Source organism: Procambarus clarkii, chromosome 21 (genome assembly GCF_040958095.1).
Source record: "Procambarus clarkii isolate CNS0578487 chromosome 21, FALCON_Pclarkii_2.0, whole genome shotgun sequence".
NCBI classification, from domain to species: Eukaryota; Metazoa; Arthropoda; class Malacostraca; order Decapoda; family Cambaridae; genus Procambarus; species Procambarus clarkii.
Window position 1 is genome coordinate 43,314,017 of NC_091170.1, and position 22,233 is coordinate 43,336,249.

The window sequence follows — 22,233 nt, forward strand, 5'->3', positions numbered from 1 at the left end:
TTCATCCGGTACTAAGATGACCAAATGTGGGTTCAAAGGATCAAATAATCCGTCATCCGGTTCGAAGATGACCAAATAATGTGGGAACCGACCTGTGAGATTTATATTTATTTAATTTATATGAATATATATAGAATTTATATTTACGTTAATTTATATACTTCGATAGCAATTTGTATAATGATAAGTGGACTGTATTTCTGCAATAATCTCTTAATCTCACAAATCGATCCTCTACACATTAGGGGGGGTTATTAAATTAATATATATATGCCAATCAAACTACAGAATTAACTACATACATTGAAGAGGTTCCTTATCTTATAGTACAGCAGGCTAGTCCACCAGGTATAACTAGGGTGTAGACACCAAATTATCCTCTTTGAGGTAGCTTCCATATCACCCAGTAACTGGTGCACAAATCTTCCTTCCTCGTCTTGACCTGTCAAAAGTGCGCTAGCTGTGAAGCCAGAATCCTATATATGACAAGTATATCAGAGAAAACACTATACAGTACATGGAACATGAAGACCTGGCTTAATTACCTTTAGTTTGAGGCGATTTCGCGATCTAACCGGATCACCCTATATCCTGACATTAATGGCCATAAATGAATGATAAACGGGTTTCGGATAGACACTTAACTTGAATTGTAGACATCGTGTTGGAGATGGTACCTTTGGTTTCCATAACACTACGTCCAAGTAAAATTAACAGGAGCCGTATTTGCTCCCGTGTGCCTCTGGTCTCGTATACACAATGGCTGTTTAACACTCCATACTATTGACGTTACTGGCCGACATTGTCCAGATATGATAGGAGCTAAATTTGCTCCACACGTCTCGGAGGTGACACAACAATGGCTCCCTCCCTCACCCTGACGCCTGGCCTACTTTGTCCAGATTTCAGAAAGTGATAGAAGGGTCACATTTACTCTACTTTAATATTGATAATTAAGTTAATTTATATAAGATGTTTTTATGATGGTAAAGTCCAAAGACTAATGTATTTAAGAATAATTCCCACCATAATAGGTGGAGAATATAATAGTGTGTGGTGATGATATCCCGTTTTCTTTAGACGGTAATTCCACTACAAGTTACGTTTTCTATGGGTAACTTGTTTATACAACACAGCTATTATCTGTATGTATGATATATTAAATGGTGTCGGATTTTCCGACATCTCCCGCCTGCGCTCAAGAATTTAGGCTCTTTAGTCGGTCCCAATAGTTTAGATGTTTTACTGAGTGGATTCTAGCAGTAAAGGATCTCTGCACGCTTTCCAGGTCAGCAATTTCTCCAGCTTTGAAAGGGGCTGTCATTGTGCAGCAGTACTCCACTCTAGAGAGCACTAGCGTTTTGAAAAGTATCATCATCGGTATAGCGTCTATAGTGTGAAAAGTTCTTCTTATACAACCTGTCATTTTTCTTGCAGTTGTGACGGCTACTTTATTGTGATCTTTATAGGTCTTCCGACATGAGTACATCCAAATTCTTTACATTGCCTTTTCGTTCTATGAAACGCAGTCAAACGATTTGACTGCGTTTTGTATGTGTTTCCGTTTTTATATTTTAATTTTTTCCGTAGCGCAGGAACTGGAACTTATCTTCGTTAAACACCATATTATTTTATGTAGTCCATAGAAAGACCTGATTTACGTCTGATTGGATGCTTGCCGTATCCTCTATGTTGTCTACTCTCATGAAAATCCTAGTCTAGTATCATCTGCAAAGGATGATACAGTACTAAAGATTTTGTCCTTGTCTATGTCCGACATGAGGATGAGAAAAAGTACTGGAGTAAGCACAGTACCCTGGGGGACTCAGTTCCACTTAGAAAACATCTAAACTATTGGGACCGACTAAAATGCTGAATCTGTATTCACTTGAGCGCAGGCGGGAGAGATACATAATAATTTACACGTGGAAAATAGTAGAGGGGTTGGTCCCAAACCTGCACACAGAAATAACATCACATGAGACCAGAAGGCATGGCAGGATGTGCAGAATACCCTTGTTGAAGAGCAGAGGTGCAACAGGTACCCCGAGAGAGCACACAGTACCCACGGTGTGCTGTCGAGTATATAATTAAGGTATCTGACTTCTTTCTTTAGCTGTGAACCGTGTTCTTCCCAAGGGATGTATTCGGTTGTAGCGTTTTGTCACGTTGTCCAACCTACATTGCTACTTTAAAATATTTATCGTTCGAAAATGTCGTTAAAGCTAGTAATTTACGTTTTTAAACCTTGCATTCAGTTGAACTAATGGTAATTTAGATAATAATTCACTCTAAACTATGTTGATGATGCCCCTGAAGTGAAGCATGATCGAATGGGGCTGTTGTGGCTTGTAGAGTGGTGGTGGTGTGGTAGAGGTGTGGTCAATGTGGTGGTGGTGTGGTGAAGGTGGAATATGAGAACTTGACAAACGTCTCCAAAGGATACCTGATCATCCAGGCTGTGACTCATACGTCAGGCTGCGAGCAGCCGCGTCCAACAGGCTGGTTGACCAGTCCAGCAACGAGGAGGCCTGATCGACGACTGGGCCGCGGGGTCGCTGAGCCCTGGAATCACCTCAAGGTAACCTCAAGGAGGTGTGTGATGAATGTGGTGGTGGTGGTGTGGTCAATGCGGTGATGGCGTGGTCAGTGTGGTGGAGGTATGGTCAATGTGGTGGTAGTCTGGTGGTCATGTGTGTGGTGGTCATGTGTGTGGTGGTCATGTGTGTGGTGGTCAGTGTGATAGTGTTGGCCGGAAGTGTGGTAGTCAGTGGTCATGTTTTGTGGCGTCGTGGAAGTTGACATTTTGTCAAAAAGTTTCCGGTGAAATTGAATGACACCAAATTATTTTTGTCTACGCAAAACTGAGTATTAAAGCCACATCTAGTATTAGGCTTCTGTATATGAGCCTTGGAACCGTCGCTGAAGACAGTAACGTGAACGAAAAATGAACGCATACTGTAATCCTTTGACAAAGACATTAGACAAAAGACACTAAAATTACAATCCTATTTCATTCTTCATTAGTACGACTCCATAGCTGGCCCTCATATTAGATGTCACTCTAACTCGACCAGATTTCGATGAATTTCTCACCTAGTTGTGCTTCTCAGTTCCAGGGACTGAGGTATGGTGGTAACGAGGAACTTAAAGAAAACACAGGGGACAAAACATAATCAAACCTACTCATAGAAGGAAAGCAACACGTAAAAGACCTGGGAACTATAATGTCTGACGACCTGACGTTTAGTGAACATAACCGAGCAAATATATCGGCGGCCAGGAAAATGATAGAATGGATTATGAGAACGTTCAAATCCAGGGACCCCACAGCAATGCGCGTATTTTAAATCACTGGTGTTGTACCGTCTTGAGGATTGCTCGGTACTCCTCCCCTTTCAGAGCAGGAGAGATTTCTGAAGTAGAGGGAATACAGAGAACATATACGGCACGCATAGACACGATAAAACATCTAAATTATTGGGACCGTCTCAAAACTCTCAAAATGTACTCTCTGGAAAGGAGACGTGAAAGGTATCAAATAATATACAGTAATAATATATACATGGAAGATACATGAAGGTCAGGTCCCAAATTTGCACAGTAGGTTAACATACTGGAGCGAAAGATACAGACGAAATGCAGAACAGAACCAGTGAGGATTAGAGGTGCCATAGGCACAATCAGAGAATACTGATTGAACATCAGAGGTCCACAGCTGTTCAACACCCTCCCAGCAAGCATTATAAATATTGCTGGAACAAAGACGGATGTATTGAAAAGGCACTTCGACAGGTTCGTGCAATAAGTGCCGGACCAACCAGGCTGTAGTTGATTGATCCCTGATGCCTGATTGATCCTCGACCAGGCTTCGTCGTTGCTGACTGGTCAACCAAGCTCAGGCCTTGCCACCTAGAAACTATAAATTCTTGAAAATGTCGTGTTGGCAGTGGTGTGATCGGTAACAATATAGATTGTTAGCACTAACGTCAAGCATCATCATAATCATTAGGGTGTTTAGACACAAGAATGTGTAGCGACGAATCACAGCTGAACAGTCAAGAACACATTGTATTCACTGTATGTATTGTGCTTGCGGGGGTTGAGCTCTGCTCTTTCGGCCCGCCTCTCAACTGTCAAGCAACCAACTGTTACTCTTGTGTTGGTATCCACCGGCCTTCAACCTTTCCGTGGGTTCATGAATGTGCATTCCGTGCCTCTGGTCCCATATCTGAACTATCCTTTTGAATTACTAACTACTATTTTTCACACACACACACACACACACACACACACACACACACACACACACACACACACACACACACACACACACACACACATTTGACAGTTGAGAGGCGGGACCAAAGAGCCAGAGCTCAACCCCCGCAAGCACAACTAGGTGAGTACAACTACGTGAGTACACACACACACACACACACACACACACACACACACACACACACACACACACACACACACACACACACAGGGGCCTGGTAGCCTGGTGGATAGCGCGCAGGACTCGTAATTCTGTGGCAGGGTTCGATTCCCGCACCAGGCAGAAACAAATGGGCAAAGTTTCTTTCACCCTGAATGCCCCTGTTACCTAGCAGTAAATAGGTACCTGGGAGTTTGTCAGCTGTCACGGGCTGCTTCCTGGGGTGTGTGTGTGTGGTGTGGAAAAAAAGTAGTTAGTAAACAGTTGATTGACAGTTGAGAGGCGGGCCGAAAGAGCAAAGCTCAACCCCCGCAAACACAACTAGGTGAATACACACACACACACACACCCACCCAGGAAGCAGCCCGTAACAGTTAAATCCCAGGTACCTATTTACTGCTAGGTAACAGGGGCATCAAGGTGAAAGAAACTCTGCCCATTTTTGTTTCTCGCCGGCGCCGGGAATCGAACCCGGGCCACAGGATTACGTGTCCATCGTGCTATCCACACAGCCACCGGCATCCCGTGTTCATAGACGGACGGTCCTGGCCCTCACGACACTTGGGTGTAACTGCTCTCATCACTCGTTTGAAGGGAAGAACTGACAAACTCCGTAACGGATCGCCAACGTCTGAAGATGGCAGACCTGAAAATGGCAGACCTGAAGATGGCAGACCTGAAGATGGCAGACCTGAAGATGGCAGACCTGAAGACGCCAGACCTGAAGACGCCAGACCTGAAGATGCCAGACCTGAAGATGCCAGACCTGAAGACGCCAGACCTGAAGACGCCAGACCTGAAGACGCCAGACCTGAAGACGCCAGACCTGAAGACGCCAGACCTGAAGACGCCAGACCTGAAGACGCCAGACCTGAAGACGCCAGACCTGAAGACGCCAGACCTGAAGATGCCAGACCTGAAGACGCCAGACCTGAAGACGCCAGACCTGAAGACGCCAGACCTGAAGATGCCAGACCTGAAGACGCCAGACCTGAAGACGCCAGACCTGAAGATGCCAGACGTGAAGACGCCAGACGTGAAGACGCCAGACCTGAAGACGCCAGACCTGAAGACGCCAGACCTGAAGACGCCAGACCTGAAGACGCCAGACCTGAAGACTGACGATAAGATCAATGGCCTCCCTGTGACCAGTTCTCTCTAACTCAGTATTATTTTTGGCAGATATTCCTGCGCGGGCCCTAAGTCTAAGCCCACTGAGTAGACAGCGCTTCGGATTCGTAGTCCTGAGGTTCCGGGTTCGATCCCCGGTGGACGCGGGAATAAAAATGGGCAGAGTTTCTTTTCACCCTGATGCACCTGTTCACCTAGCAGTAAATAGGTACCAGGGAGTAAGACAGCTGCTACGGGCTGCTTCCTGAGGGATGTGTAACAAACAAGGAGGCCTGGTCGAGGACCGGGCCGCGGGGACGTTGAGCCCCAAAATCATCACATGGTATATATCTATCTTGAGTATATCTTGGTGATTTCGGGGCTTTTTAGTGTCCCCGCGGCCCGGTCCTCAACCAGGCCTCCACCCCAGGAAGCAGCCCGTGACAGCTGACTAACACCCAGGTACCTATTTACTGCTAGGTAACAGGAGCATCAGGGTGAAAGAAACTTTGCCCATTGTTTCCCGCCGGCGCCAGGAATTGAACCCGGGACCACAGGATCACACGCTCACAGAACAAAGCGGATATCAGCACACTTCACTCACGGTCGCTCTTTGTCTTCCTGTGGAATGCAAATTGACTTTTCCTTTCCTCATCATAGGAGTTGCTAATGCTCGGGGCACACTCATCCTCCTGAATTAATCCTTTTAGACAAGAATTCGAAAAAATATCAATAAAAGATGTTATGAGTCATCCTTCACGGTAAACTCTAAATAGGATGTACAGCTATCGTATTGTACCAGTGCGATAGCTGTACATATGCGGGGTCTCGCAAGAGGAAGCTGAAGGATATCACTACCGCTCTTGTTATATACTAACACTTCTCGATGTGAATCTTAGTACGCTATCATCCCTCTTTCGTGCCTACAGTGTCTTCTTGGTATAAGATCCCTATTCATCATGGCCTACTCATCATGACCTACTCATCATGAACTACTCATCATGACCTACTCATGACCTACTCATCATGAACTACTCATCATGACCTCATCATGAACTACTCATCATGAACTACTCGTCATGACCTACTCATCATGACCTACTCATCATGACCTAATCATGGCCTATTCATCATGACCTACTCATCATGACCTACTCATCATGACCTCATCATGACCTACTCATCATGACCTACTCATCATGACCTACTCATCATGACCTCATCATGAACTAACTCATCATGACCTACTCATCATGACCTACTCATCATGACCTCATCATGACCTACTCATGACCTCATCATGAACTCATCATGACCTACTCATCATGAACTCATCATGACCTCATCATGAACTCATCATGACCTCATGAACTCATCATGACCTCACCATGAACTCATCATGACCTACTCGTCATGACCTACTCATCATGACCTACTCATCATGACCTACTCATCATGACCTACTCATCATGACCTCATCATGACCTACTCATCATGACCTCATCATGACCTCATCATGACCTACTCATCATGAACTACTCTTCATGACCTACTCATCATGACCTACTCATCATGAACTACTCATCATGACCTACTCATCATGACCTCATGACCTACTCATCATGGCCTCATCATGGCCTACTCATCATGACCTACTCATCATGAACTACTCATGACCTACTCATCATGACCTCATGACCTACTCATCATGACCTCATCATGACCTACTCATCATGACCTACTCATCATGACCTACTCATCATGAACTACTCATCATGGCCTACTCATCATGACCTACTCATCATGACCTACTCATCATGAACTACTCATCATGACCTACTCATCATGACCTCATCATGAACTCATCATGACCTACTCATCATGACCTCATCATGAACTCATGACCTCATCATGAACTCATCATGACCTACTCATCATGACATCATGAACTCATCATGACCTACTCATCATGACCTCATCATGAACTCATCATGACCTACTCATCATGACCTACTCATCATGACCTACTCATCATGAACTACTCATCATGACCTACTCATCATGACCTACTCATCATGACCTACTCATCATGACCTACTCATCATGACCTACTCATCATGACCTACTCATCATGACCTACTCATCATGACCTACTCATCATGACCTACTCATCATGACCTACTCATCATGACCTACTCATCATGACCTACTCATCATAACTAACTTATCCTTTCGGGAATTTGTTTTCGTAATTTCAGTATAAAATTTGAAATCTCATGACCACTGTATTGTTTTTACCTAGATTTTTTTTTACCTAACCCTGACTTTTTTCATCACTGAAGTGCATCTATATATTTTTCCTGTCCATTTTGAAAGTCTTTTTAGGTCTTTCAAAAATGTTTCTACAGTTTTGAATTTATTGCCCCAGAAACTATCCTATTTGAGTGAATCCCGTAGCCGATGTTAACTATGTATTTTATTGGGCCACAGAGTACCCTGTTACCTTACATTCTGGTTAATTAAGTCATTGTTAATCTATTCTACAGACTTAAAACCCATTATTATTATTTATGTTTACTAACAGTCCATTAAAGGCTGGCGATATTTCTAAGAAAATGTGAACGTTCAGTGCCCTGAGCCTACACTCGCCTACACTCAATAAGTACACTCCCTGGGGTACAGGTAAATAAAATATACATAATTCTACACCTAGAAAGTACTGAAGGAACTTGGTTACAAATCTTGGCTCTGAAATATTTGTGCGCGGTAAAATGTTCAAAGGGTGCAGTAATTTCATCAACGAGTTAATTCAGTAAACTCAAGGAGCCTAAGAATTTTCAACACACTCGCTTCAGATATGAGAGATAGAACCAACAGGCTTATCACGATCTTCGAGCTAGCGTTGATGGCTAGTCATTAGTGGCTAGTTGGTGTATGGTGTAAAGATGTAGGGTGTGTGAAGGTGTGTACATGACAGTGTTGAGTATGTTAGTGTGTGGGATGGTATAGGGTATGGTAAGGCGTGTGCAAGTGAAGGTATAGGGTATGTTAGGGTATGTGAAGTCATAGGGAATGTTCAGGTGAAGGGTGTAGATGGTAGGGAAGGTGTGGGAGGCAGGGGCGTTGGGTTGCGTCAGAGGGGTTGGCGGGTGAGGGTGTGGGGGCGTCGGTGGCTCCCCTTTAACAGCAGGTTCCGCGTCGTTGCCTGTGGGAGAGGAGAGCCGGCTCCTGGAGTACCCCGCCGTCTCCCACGCCGTCTCCCACGCCGTCTTCCACGCCGTCTCCCACGCCGTCTTCCACGCCGTCTCCCACGCCGTCTCCCACGCCGTCTCTACTGCTGATGTTACTCTGGCTCCTAATGCTGCTACCTTTACTCCTCTTAGCATCCACTACCGCTGACATTCCTCTTAGTGCCTCTACTGTCGTTGTCCATGCTTCACCCTCGTCCACTATGTTCCTGCTTCAGCCGTTGCTACGCTCCTGCTTCAGCCGTTGCCACGCTCCTGCTTCAGCCGTTGCCACGCTTCTGCTTCAGCCGTTGCCACGCTCCTGCTTCAGCCGTTGCCACGCTCCTGCTTCAGCCGTTGCCACGCTCCTGCTTCAGCCGTTGCCACGCTCCTGCTTCAGCCGTTGCCACGCTCCTGCTTCAGCCGTTGCCACGCTCCTGCTTCAGCCGTTGCCACGCTCCTGCTTCAGCCGTTGCCACGCTCCTGCTTCAGCCGTTGCCACGCTCCTGCTTCAGCCGTTGCCACGCTCCTGCTTCAGCCGTTGCCACGCTCCTGCTTCAGCCGTTGCCACGCTCCTGCTTCAGCCGTTGCCACGCTCCTGCTTCAGCCGTTGCCACGCTCCTGCTTCAACCGTTGCCACGCTCCTGCATCAACCGTTGCCACACTCCTGCATCAACCGTTGCCACGCTCCAGGGCCCACTTGTGAGAAGTGTATCTCGTCTCCGTTCCAAGAAGTAGAATTTGAGTGGTAACACCAGCGGTGTTACCAGTTTAAGGGCTTCAGTAGTTGTATGCGGGGAGTGACGTGTGTGTACTCACCTGGTTGTGCTTGCGGGGGTTGAGCTCTGGCTCTTTGGTCCCGCCTCTCAACCGTCAATCAACAGGTGTACAGATTCCTGAGCCTATTGGGCTCTATCATATCTACACTTGAAACTGTGTATGGAGTCAGCCTCCACCACATCACTTCCTAATGCATTCCATTTGTCAACCACTCTGACACTAAAAAAGTTCTTTCTAATATCTCTGTGGCTCATTTGGGCGCTCAGTTTCCACCTGTGTCCCCTTGTGCGTGTGCCCCTTGTGTTAAATAGCCTGTCTTTATCTACCCTATCAATTCCCTTGAGAATCTTGAATGTGGTGATCATGTCCTCCCTAACTCTTCTGCCTTCCAGCGAAGTGAGGTTTAATTCCCGTAGTCTCTCCTCGTAGCTCATACCTCTCAGCTCGGGTACTAGTCTGGTGGCAAATCTTTGAACCTGTGAATTTTGTGTGTGTGTGTTTACTAGTTGTGTTTACTAGTTGTGTTTTTACGGGGGTTGAGCTTTGCTCTTTCGGCCCGCCTCTCAACTGTCAATCAACTGTTTACTAACTACTTTTTTTTTTTTTTTTTTTTCTCCCACACCACACACACACACACACACACACACCAGGAAGCAGCCCGTGACAGGTGACTAACTCCCAGGTACCTATTTACTGCTAGGTAACAGGGGCATTCAGGGTGAAAGAAACTTTGCCCATTTGTTTCTGCCTCGTGTGTGTGTGTGTGTGTGTGTGTGTGTGTGTGTGTGTGTGTGTGTGTGTGTGTGTGTGTGTGTGTGTGTACAAGCCCCATTAGCTGTAAATACACCTCACGTTTTCACTGTAATAACTGGGATACATTCCACCATAAAAACCCGTTAATTGATAAAATTTATGTCAGTTAAAAAGTAAATTAATGTCCGGTAAAGGTCCGGTTTATACACGGAACAAAATCCTTCTGCGAAGTAGCGAGTAACGCAGAGTTGTGTATTTCTCTCGCTCCGAAAACTAATTACTGTAATTTTTGTTTCTATTTAAAACAAAAATTGGGTTGAGCACCGAGGATTATCGCAGTAATGATCACAATAACCCAGCATGTGGGGGCTTGCAATAGAGCCGGGGGGGGGGGGGAGGGGCGCCCTCTTTAGTCGCAGGAGTAAATGCTTTATTCACTTTATTCATCCTTCGGGAGGTGGGTAGTTTGCCTCCACTGTGAGCCGCGAGGGTCTAATGGGTGGTACCAGACCAATATCAGTGGCCAGTGTATAATGCTGTTTGTGTGTGTTTTACTGACATATTTGATCTCTGGGTTGATCTGCTTGTGCTAATGTGCTCTTGGTCTGAGTGCATAGTAGAGGGGGAGAGGGGAAGAGGGGAAGGGGTTGGAGAGAGGGGAATGAGAGAGGATGGAAGAGAAGGGAGGGAGGTAGGAGGGGGGAGAGAGGAGAGGTTAGGTTAGGTTTGCACCCATGTTAATTATTGGAAAGTGGTGGGCTCTACATAGCTGCTACATATAAGGTCTTGGCCTTCATCAAGGCTCCCAGCACAGGTAGTGTGTGTGTGACCCGGACTGATAGTGTGTGTGTGTACGCCAGGAAGGCGCACCAGGCTCACGCTGGCACTGAGGAAGATATAATATCACTCTAAAAATGGGATGCTCTCCTCCTCAGTCGCCGCTGGAACAACCTGTACGACCCCTCTCCATCTGCTTATTGAAGTTGAAATTGAAATAAGTTTATTGAGGTAAAATCCACACAAAGGGATGAGGTAGCTCAAGCTATTCTCACCCCGTTCTGGTTATTGTTCTCTATATATCCTATACCTGTATTGTTTATCCCAGTGACTGTAATTCCTAATTGCGTTTTGTGTGGTAGAAAACATATTGTATTTTATTCATAATTATAAAACAAACAACGGAGAGGGTTAATTGAACCTTCTCTTTTCATGTATTAATACTATTGCAGCCAAGAGTCAATTAGGCGCGTGGAGCGGCTTGACAGGAGGCGAGTAAGCTGCAGCTGTCAGCGGGTGTGAGGGCTGCGGCCAGGTATTCTTGGCGGGTGTTGCTGGCTCCGGTAAATACAACACCTGCTCTAGACAACCATTATTAACGCCCGTTAATATATTTTATAGCCAGCTGTTGTTATTATGTATCCTCGACACGCACGCCTCACCCGGCCACACCCTCGCCTGTGTCCTCCTTCCCCAGCTCCTACACCCTACCTTGTGTAGCTTCCGGGGATTAACAGCCCTGCGGCTCGGTCTCCGACCAGGCCTCCCGGTTTGTCGTCTGGTCATTCAGGCTGTTGGACGCGGCTGCTCGCAGCCTGACGTATGAGTCACAGCCAGGTTGATCAGGTATCCTTTCGAGGTGTTTATCCAGTTCTCTCTTGAACACTGTGAGGGGTCGGCCAGTTATGCCCCTTATGTGTAGTGGAAGCGTGTTGAACAGTCTCGGGCCTCTGATGTTGATAGAGTTCTCTCTCAGAGTACCTGTTGCACCTCTATGCTTTTCAACGTTGAATGAAAACCTCACCACCTCCTCCACCCTACACCTGCTCCTCCACCCTACACCTGCTCCTCCACCCTACACCTGCTCCTCCCATACTCCACCTTTCTCTAGCTCATACCTAAGTTTGTCCTTCCTTCAGCACAACCAAGAGACAAGATACAAGTCCCCTCTGCCTCTGACGACACAAGGTTTAACAAAATGCATCAAGAACATTAAAGTTATGTACTGATGTTTAGAGTCAGTTTTTCAGCTTCCCTCAGATGTGATGACATTATTAGAAAGACGGTTCATATCATAATTGTTGACCCAAGAGCATAGAACAGCTTGAGAATGGAAGAGCTTAGAATAGGTGGAGAGAGGACGGATATGAAACAAGTTGCAAGGGGAGGTAGGAGTTCCAGTACTCAGTAGTTCCATACTCAACCGTATGGAACGGGTTGAGAGATTATAGCAGAGGTGAGAGTGGGAAGGAGGGAAGCAGGAAGTAGACAGGAAAGTCTGGTGAAGAATAAACGGTAAAATATAATATAACAATAAGAACTGAGAAATATGTATAATAATATGAAGAAATATGTATAATAAATACATAGCTCACCCTAACTGCTGCCCCAATAGTGATTCAATACAATCACTGCTCCTCAGACGACCTTATCATGTACCTGAGGGGCCACCATCTCCTGTGGCTTCAACGGGGGACATGAAGCCGATGGCTTGTCACAGGTCCCCCGCATTACTCCAGAGGATGCATTCCACACGGATTTACATCACCCTGGTGTGTGAGGCCAGACATTGAACTGTGCGGCGGGTGATAAGTGACGGGTCCTAGACGAGCAAGACGATAAGGAAGATAAGCTGCGCGATACAAGGATCAGTTTGCATCAGCTACGCCAGTTTAAGCACCTTGTTAGCTTTCCCGAGCCGGCCACACGCGGTAAACGGTACCTCGGAGCTCGATAACGCCTCCTGGAGGTAAAACACTAAGCTGCAGTTGTTTCACACTGATAATAGATGGCGCTGCTAAGGTTATCGTGTGTTGACATTCCGTGTTTAGAAATGTTGATATTAATATCACCCTAATAGAGAGGTGTATGTAATCCTCTTGTTTTGTAATGTGGTAATGGACATAGGGATGGATAGGGAACTATCTATGGTTATGGGATGTGGCGTCTTGATAATAAACTATCCCCCACTTAAGTGCAGCTATCCACGTACTAGGTGCAGTACTCAATGTTGTCTACCTTTTCTCTCCCTGTTGTTGAGAGGTAGAGAGGTAGATAAATGTCCCCTCGGCCCGGTCGCTCACCAGACATCCTGGTTCCTGGTTTGGTCAACCAGGCTGTTAGACGCCCCCTGCTTGCAGTCTCATGTATGAATTACAGCCCGATTGAGGAGGTATCTTTTGAAGGTGGTTATCAAGTTTTGTTTTGAACACCGTGAGAGGCCGGCCAGTTAGAGGGAGAGTGTTGAACAGTCTCGGGCCTCTGATGTTGATAGAGTTCTCTCTCAGAGTACCTGTTGCACCTCTGTTTCTCAACGGGGGTATTCTGCACATCCTGCTCTGCTTCATTCTGAGGCAGTATCCACTGTGGTGAACAGTACCCACTGTGGTGAACAGTACCCACTGTGGTGAACAGTACCCACTGTGGTGAACAGTACCCACTGTGGTGAACAGTACCCACTGTGGTGAGGCAGTATCCACTGTGGTGAGGCAGTACCCACTGTGGTGAGGCAGTACCCACTGTGGTGAACAGTACCCACTGTGGTGAACAGTACCCACTGTGGTGAACAGTACCCACTGAGGTGAACAGTACCCACTGTGGTGAACAGTACCCACTGTGGTGAACAGTACCCACTGAGGTGAACAGTACCCACTGTGGTGAACAGTACCCACTGTGGTGAACAGTACCCACTGTGGTGAACAGTACCCACTGTGGTGAACAGTACCCACTGTGGTGAACAGTACCCACTGTGGTGAACAGTATCCACTGTGGTGAACAGTATCCACTGTGGTGAACAGTACCCACTGTGGTGAACAGTACCCACTGTGGTGAACAGTACCCACTGTGGTGAACAGTATCCACTGTGGTGAACAGTACCTACTGTGGTGAGGCAGTATCCACTGTGGTGAACAGTACCCACTGTGGTGAACAGTACCCACTGTGGTGAGGCAGTATCCACTGTGGTGAACAGTACCCACTGTGATGAACAGCACCCACTGTGGTGAACAGTACCCACTGTGGTGAACAGTACCCACTGTGGTGAGGCAGTACCCACTGTGGTGAACAGTACCCACTGTGGTGAACAGTACCCACTGTGGTGAGGCAGTATCCACTGTGGTGAACAGTACCCACTGTGGTGAACAGTACCCACTGTGGTGAACAGTACCCACTGTGGTGAACAGTACCCACTGTGGTGAGGCAGTATCCACTGTGGTGAACAGTACCCACTGTGGTGAACAGTACCCACTGTGGTGAACAGTACCCACTGTGGTGAGGCAGTACCCACTGTGGTGAGGCAGTACCCACTGTGGTGAACAGTACCCACTGTGGTGAACAGTACCCACTGTGGTGAACAGTACCCACTGTGGTGAGGCAGTACCCACTGTGGTGAACAGTACCCACTGTGGTGAGGCAGTACCCACTGTGGTGAGGCAGCATCTACATTCTCGCCTGCTTACGCTGAAATGTTATTTGAAGGATTTGACTTCTGGTCTTAAAATATACAGGTGTCCGAGTAGGTGTTAGTGAAATGAGCAGAGGAGAAGAGTAAGCTTGAGAGTAGCAGAAGACTAGCGTGTGTCAGGGCTTGAAGGTGCTGAACCCTTCCCAGTTGTTGGTGTATTTGAACCTGTGTTCAAGGCTCTAGGTCAAAATTTTAACAGGCTTACGTTGGGCTGTTAGTGTACAGCACAACCACCCAAACAATGAGGTCCAACTGGGGACCAACCAGTGCCGGACCAACCGGGCTGTGGTGGATATGTGGGCCTGTGAGCCACTCCAACAACAGCCTGTTAGACCAAGCTGCCACAAGTCATGCCTGGCCTCGGGCCGGGCTTGGGGAGTAGATCATCAAGCAGGTATAATTAATATATGTGCCGTCTGCTTGTTTTTTTTACTATATTTAGATTATTAAAGTTTTTCACGATTACGTGTGTTCAATTGAACCTAATGGTTCGAGGTCTTGTCCATGATGCAGTGGTTGAACTATGGTTAAGTGTCAGTTCCATTCTTGTGCATCAAATTTTATATTTGTTTTGTTTGTAACCGAGATGGGCTGAAATAGATGCTTAGGAGAGAGTACTTCCCCAAACCCTACGTGGGAGGTATTTTATTTTATACGTTTATAAGTATTATACCACTAAAACTTTCTTCTATGGCAATATGGCAGCCTTCAAATACACTATCAGTGTAGCACAGTGGTCCCCGTGATGGCCCCATAAATCTTAGTTCGAATTTGTGTTCAAATAAATTACTTTTTAATAAACTCAGGTCTTCTTAAGGATATCCTTATAATGTATCTCGGACTTTGCCAGTGCAGGCTGCTGATCACATGCCCCCTATGTGACTAACCATCACGCGAGATGGGGGCTGTTTAGCATAACAAAGCTAGCTCATGACACACACTGTGTAACCCCCTTCATATAGCCTAGGGTACCACTCTGCACCACACCCGCATTCCTGGAAATGTATAGTCATCACCGATTGCAAAAAGACACTTATCACAGCCCTTAAACGCCTTTTTGGAGACGGACTCCAGATACTGAGGTTATCCCTGACATACTTTAAAACAGTAGAGATTGCGCCACTCGACAAAGGAGGTAATAAAAGAAACGAAAAAGTTTATAGACCGATAGCACCAACATCACACAACATAAAAAATTTCGAAGAGTGCTAAAAAGTAAGCTCACAAAACACTTGGAATCACCAGGCTGTGAGTGTGTGGCTGTACCGTCAGCTGTGAGTGTGTGGCTGTACCGTCAGCTGTGAGTGTGTGGCTGTACCGTCAGCTGTGAGTGTGTGGCTGTACCGTCAGCTGTGAGTGTGTGGCTGTACCGTCAGCTGTGAGTGTGTGGCTGTACCGTCAGCTGTGAGTGTGTGGCTGTACCGTCAGCTGTGAGTGTGTGGCTGTACCGTCAGCTGTGAGTGTGTGGCTGTACCGTCAGCTGTGAGTGTGTGGCTGTACCGTCAGCTGTGTGTGTGTGGCTGTACCGTCAACTGTGAGTGTGTGGCTGTACCGTCAGCTGTGAGTGTGTGGCTGTACCGTCAGCTGTGAGTGTGTGGCTGTACCGTCAGCTGTGAGTGTGTGGCTGTACCGTCAGCTGTGAGTGTGTGGCTGTACCGTCAGCTGTGAGTGTGTGGCTGTACCGTCAGCTGTGAGTGTGTGGCTGTACCGTCAGCTGTGAGTGTGTGGCTGTACCGTCAGCTGTGAGTGTGTGGCTGTACCGTCACAGTGTCTACATAACCCTGGGCAACGTGTGTTCAAAACGACGGTAATGCCTCTCACAGTTGCTTGACCTGTATCGCCTGACTTTACATGTACGGAAGACAAGCAAAACGCTGATGTAATAGACACAGATTTTGCGAAAGTTTTCAATAAGTGTGACTATGGTGTTATTGCACACAAAATGTCCACAAAAGCAATTACTGTCAAGTAGAAAGGTGGATCGGTAATTTATTAACGAATTTAACACTGTCAACACAGTAAAATTCAGATCATCCATGAAAAGCTCAGTTCCCCCCCCCCCCCAAGGACTGTGCTTGCTCCGGTACTTTTTCTTGTCATCATATCAGACATAACATAGACAAGGATACAAACTGTATCCTTGTCTGTGTCATCTGTCCCTGTATCCTGTGTCATCCCTTGCAGATGACACTAGGATTGTCATGAGAGTAGACAATATAGAGGACACAGCAAACCTCCAGTCTGATGTAAATCAGGTCTTTCAATGGGTCACAGATAATATGTTATTTAATGATGATAAGTTCCAGCTCCTGCACTATGGGAGGAAAACGGAAACGAGGAAACATGTCTAACAAAAGAAACGTGAAACGCAGTCAAACTACACTACTGAAAGAAAAAGGAAAATAGAATATTTGGAAGTAATCATGTCGGAAGACTTTAATTTTAAAGAACACAATAAAGTGGCTGTCACAACTGCAAGACAAATGACAGGTTCATTACAGGAACCTTTCAAACAAGAGATGCTGTTTAAGACACTATTGTTCTCTTAGAGTGGAATATTGTTGCACTCTAACAATTCCTTTCAAAGCTGGAGAAACTGCTGATCTGGAGACTGTGCAAAGGTTTTTTTTTTTTTTTTTTTTTTTTTTTTTTTTTTTTTTTTTTTTTTTTTTTTTTTTTTTTTTTTTTTTTTGCATGAGTTCACGCAATAAAATATTTCTAAATTATTGGCACCGTTTAAAACTTTTAAATCTGTATATTCTCACAGTGTTCAAGAGAGAACCTCATAAGCAATTCTACTTGTTGTTAGTTCCGGGGATCAACGTTCCCGCGGCCCGGTCTTTTGACCAGTCTTTCTGGATGGTGGACTGGTTAACCAGGCTGTTGGACTCGGCTGCTCGCAGCCTTGACGTATGAATCAGAGCCTGGCTGATCAGGTATCCTTTGGAGGTGTTTATCAAGTTCTCTCCTGAACAACAGGTAGGTAGCTGCATAGCTGTCCATGTACCTAAATGTATTAATATAAGCATATAATAAATTATAATCTACTGCATAGTTTACCTTTGAATATTAGAGAAACCGAGGACAATTGTCTGAAGTTTTACTGCTTTGATAAGAGGGAGATTCCAATCGCCTGTCGTAAGGTGTGTTTGAGACTTTTCCAATGGGATCCTGATTGGGCTGGAGGTCTATGACACGCATGCTGCATTTGAAGTTGTGTTAAATTTAACGTAGACTAATGTCTTGTGGACTAATGTACCTATTCCCCTCCCACGTGGCTGTGGGAGGGGGATAGGTGGGAGAGTCGTTGTGGGGAGGGGACGATGTGGGAGGAGCCAGACTTGTGTATGCTTTAGTCATTCAAGGCTACCATATTATTAGTTCCCGGTACAGTGTATGTGGCTGTACCGTCAACTGTGTGTGGCTGTACCGTCAGCTGTGAGTGGCTGTACCGTCAGCTGTGTGTGGCTGTACCGTCAGCTGTGAGTGGCTGTACCATACCCTCAAAGTTGACGGTACAGCCACCCACTCACAACTGCACACTCACACTCAACTGTGAGTGTAACCGGTGGTTACAGCAGCAAGATACAGGCTTCTGTAAGAAAGATATGTTTCAAATAGCAAAGTGATCCCTTGCATATAAGGGATTAAATTTCATTGAAACCCCCTCTTATGAATTAATGGACTGTCGAGATTGTATGCATTATTTTGCCATAGACTTGGAAGTGGTAGTGTTTATACAGAGAGCTGGAGGATATGTATTGTCAAACCGGTCTATGAGTAGAGCATGAGTAGCCCCATGAGTAGCTCAGGGGTGAGGAGCTTGTGAGGCTCTCAGCGGCAAGTGTTGAGTGATCCTGACAGTGTGGTGTTGTCTGAGTCTGTAATCTGACACGTGGTGTGTACCAGGGTGGGTGACAGTCACGTGACACGTGGTGTGTACCAGGGTGGGTGACAGTGACGTGACACGTGTGTACCAGGGTGGGTGACAGTCACGTGACACGTGGTGTGTACCAGGGTGGGTGACAGTCACGTGACACGTGGTGTGTACCAGGGTGAGTGACAGTCACGTGACACGTGGTGTGTACCAGGGTGGGTGACAGTGACGTGACACGTGGTGTGTACCAGGGTGGGTGACAGTCACGTGACACATGGTGTGTACCAGGGTGAGTGACAGTCACGGGGCACGTGGTGTGTACCAGGGTGAGTGACAGTCACGTGACACGTGGTGTGTACCAGGGTGGGTGACAGTGACGTGACACGTGGTGTGTACCAGGGTGAGTGACAGTCACGGGGCACGTGGTGTGTACCAGGGTGAGTGACAGTCACGTGACACGTGGTGTGTACCAGGGTGGGTGACAGTGACGTGACACATGGTGTGTACCAGGGTGAGTGACAGTCACGGGGCACGTGGTGTGTACCAGGGTGAGTGACAGTCACGTGACACGTGGTGTGTACCAGGGTGGGTGACAGTGACGTGACACATGGTGTGTACCAGGGTGAGTGACAGTCACGTGACACGTGGTGTGTACCAGGGTGGGTGACAGTCACGTGACACGTGGTGTGTACCAGGGTGAGTGACAGTCACGTGACACGTGGTGTGTACCAGGGTGGGTGACAGTCACGAGGCACGTGGTGTGTACCAGGGTGGGTGACAGTCACGTGACACGTGGTGTGTACCAGGGTGGGTGACAGTCACGTGACACGTGGTGTGTACCAGGGTGGGTGACAGTCACGTGACACGTGGTGTGTACCAGGGTGGGTGACAGTCACGTGACACGTGGTGTGTACCAGGGTGGGTGACAGTCACGGGGCACGTGGTGTGTACCAGGGTGGGTGACAGTCACGGGGCACGTGGTGTGTACCAGGGTGAGTGACAGTCACGTGACACGTGGTGTGTACCAGGGTGGGTGACAGTCACGTGACACGTGGTGTGTACCAGGGTGGGTGACAGTCACGTGACACGTGGTGTGTACCAAGGTGGGTGACAGTCACGTGATACATGGTGTGTACCAAGGTGGGTGACAGTCACGTGATACATGGTGTGTACCAGGGTGGGTGACAGTCACGTGACACGTGGTGTGTACCAGGGTGGGTGACAGTCACGGGGCACGTGGTGTGTACCAGGGTGGGTGACAGTCACGGGGCACGTGATGTGTACCAGGGTGGGTGACAGTCACGTGACACGTGGTGTGTACCAGGGTGGGTGACAGTCACGGGGCACGTGGTGTGTACCAGGGTGGGTGACAGTCACGTGACACGTGGTGTGTACCAGGGTGGGTGACAGTCACGGGGCACGTGGTGTGTACCAGGGTGGGTGACAGTCACGTGACACGTGGTGTGTACCAGGGTGGGTGACAGTCACGGGGCACGTGGTGTGTACCAGGGTGGGTGACAGTCACGTGACACGTGGTGTGTACCAGGGTGGGTGACAGTCACGTGACACGTGGTGTGTACCAGGGTGGGTGACAGTCACGTGACACGTGGTGTGTACCAGGGTGGGTGACAGTGACGTGACACGTGGTGTGTACCAGGGTGGGTGACAGTCACGTGACACGTGGTGTGTACCAGGGTGGGTGACAGTGACGTGACACATAGTATGATAAAGCAGGTGAGTTAGCGACTCATCTACGTTACAACGCACACTTAGATCCTCATACTTACTCGTGCTGTGATCTACATAACATTCACACAATACTCACCACTGTCCACCCACTAAACTAATGTATATGTGAATATACCAACCCGCTCTCGCACAAGACAGTACGTATATGACTAATTGCTTATAGTCACTATTTGGCTGATTAATAAGTACATATGTGGTATATGCCAAGTTATATTTTGTTTTTAAGGTATAAACTCTTCTTATAGAAGTGCTAAACACCAGTTTTCCTATTAGGAATTTCTTTTTCAGTTTTATTAAACAAGAGAGATTTTATACAATATTTGTCAATACCCTGAGTTACTTTACAATTTATTTAAATATTTTGGTTTTGTTTTATTATTTTTATAAAACTGTAATATCAATATTGGTATATGTTAAGTATTAATTGTAATTAAGAAGCAATAAGATACTTATCTTAACATACTAGGAAGGTTAGGTTAGTTCGGTGTTTTCTATTCAGCTTTTCAAGGTAAACTCAAATATTCAAAATAAAATATGTCACATATGCACTTATTAATAAGCCAATATTGACTATAAGCAAGTGCGAGAAATATACTGCACATATACTCAGTATATTTCTTTTCGTGTTCTCATATCGGGACGCGATTGCATTGTTTCTTTCGTTGCCCTGGAGCCCAAGAGTTGGAAAGCGAGAAGGGCGACATTTTCGCCCGGCGGGGCGGAAAATGTTCCTCAGTTTGAACCGGCGCCTTGGTCGACCCTAACACCATTTTTGTCGTTATTGGAAACTTGTGTATTGGAGCGGCGACGACTCTTGGCGCGGTGATGCAACACTTAGTGGGGGGCGGGGGGGGGGGGGTTACCCGCACCACAAGGTCACCCCCCTAGTGTCTGCTGAAGGTCAGCCCCCCCCCCTCGTGTCTGCTGAAGGTCAGCCCCCCCCCTCGTGTCTGCTGAAGGTCAGCTCCCCTCGTGTCTGCTGAAGGTCAGCCCCCCTCGTGTCTGCTGAAGGTCAGGCCCCCCTCGTGTCTGCTGAAGGTCAGGCCCCCCTCGTGTCTGCTGAAGATCAGCCCCCCTCGTGTCTGCTGAAGGTCAGGCCCCCCTCGTGTCTGCTGAAGGTCAGCCCCCTCCTCGTGTCTGCTGAAGGTCAGCCCCCTCCTCGTGTCTGCTGAAGGTCAGCCCCCCCTCGTGTCTGCTGAAGCTCAGCCCCCCCCCCTCGTGTCTGCTGAAGGTCAGCTCCCCTCGTGTCTGCTGAAGGTCAGCCCCCCCTCGTGTCTGCTGAAGGTCAGCCCCCCTCGTGTCTGCTGAAGGCCAGCTCCCCCTCGTGTCTGCTGAAGGTCAGCCCCCCCTCGTGTCTGCTGAAGGTCAGGCCCCCCTCGTGTTTGCTGAAGGTCAGCCCCCCTCGTGTCTGCTGAAGGTCAGCCCCCCTCGTGTCTGCTGAAGGTCAGCCCCCCTCGTGTTTGAGTGAGAGCCGCCATAGAGAGAGTGGTCTCCCAGCAGCAGCATCACTGTTCCCACGGGTATAGAAGACAAAATCATCTCGCAGCATCTTTCCTCGCTCACATTGTTTATTATGAATGATTGTGTGTATATATATATATATATATATATATATATATATATATATATATATATATATATATATATATATATATATATATAATGTCGTACCTAGTAGCCAGAACGCACTTCTCTGCCTACTATGCAAGGCCCGATTTGCCTAATAAGCCAAGTTTTCATGAATTAATTATTTTTCGACTACCTAACCGAACTTTTTCGGCTACCTAACCTAACCTTTAAAGATAGGTTAGGTTAGGTAGGGTTAGGTTCGGTCATA

At 47.1% G+C, this 22,233-nt stretch overlaps 2 protein-coding genes across 2 annotated transcripts; both read left to right on the forward strand.

Moving 5' to 3' along the window:
• Positions 1 to 5,078: 5,078 nt before the first annotated feature.
• On the forward strand, positions 5,079 to 5,603 carry LOC123760690 (periaxin-like). Its single transcript, XM_045746474.2, has one exon. It carries the CDS (start codon positions 5,079 to 5,081, stop codon positions 5,601 to 5,603), a length of 525 nt encoding a protein of 174 aa, XP_045602430.2.
• A 3,399-nt stretch (positions 5,604 to 9,002) lies between these two features.
• LOC123760689 (uncharacterized) lies at positions 9,003 to 9,530 on the forward strand. The gene has a single exon (XM_045746472.2). It carries the CDS (start codon positions 9,003 to 9,005, stop codon positions 9,528 to 9,530), a length of 528 nt encoding a protein of 175 aa, XP_045602428.2.
• Positions 9,531 to 22,233: the final 12,703 nt, after the last annotated feature.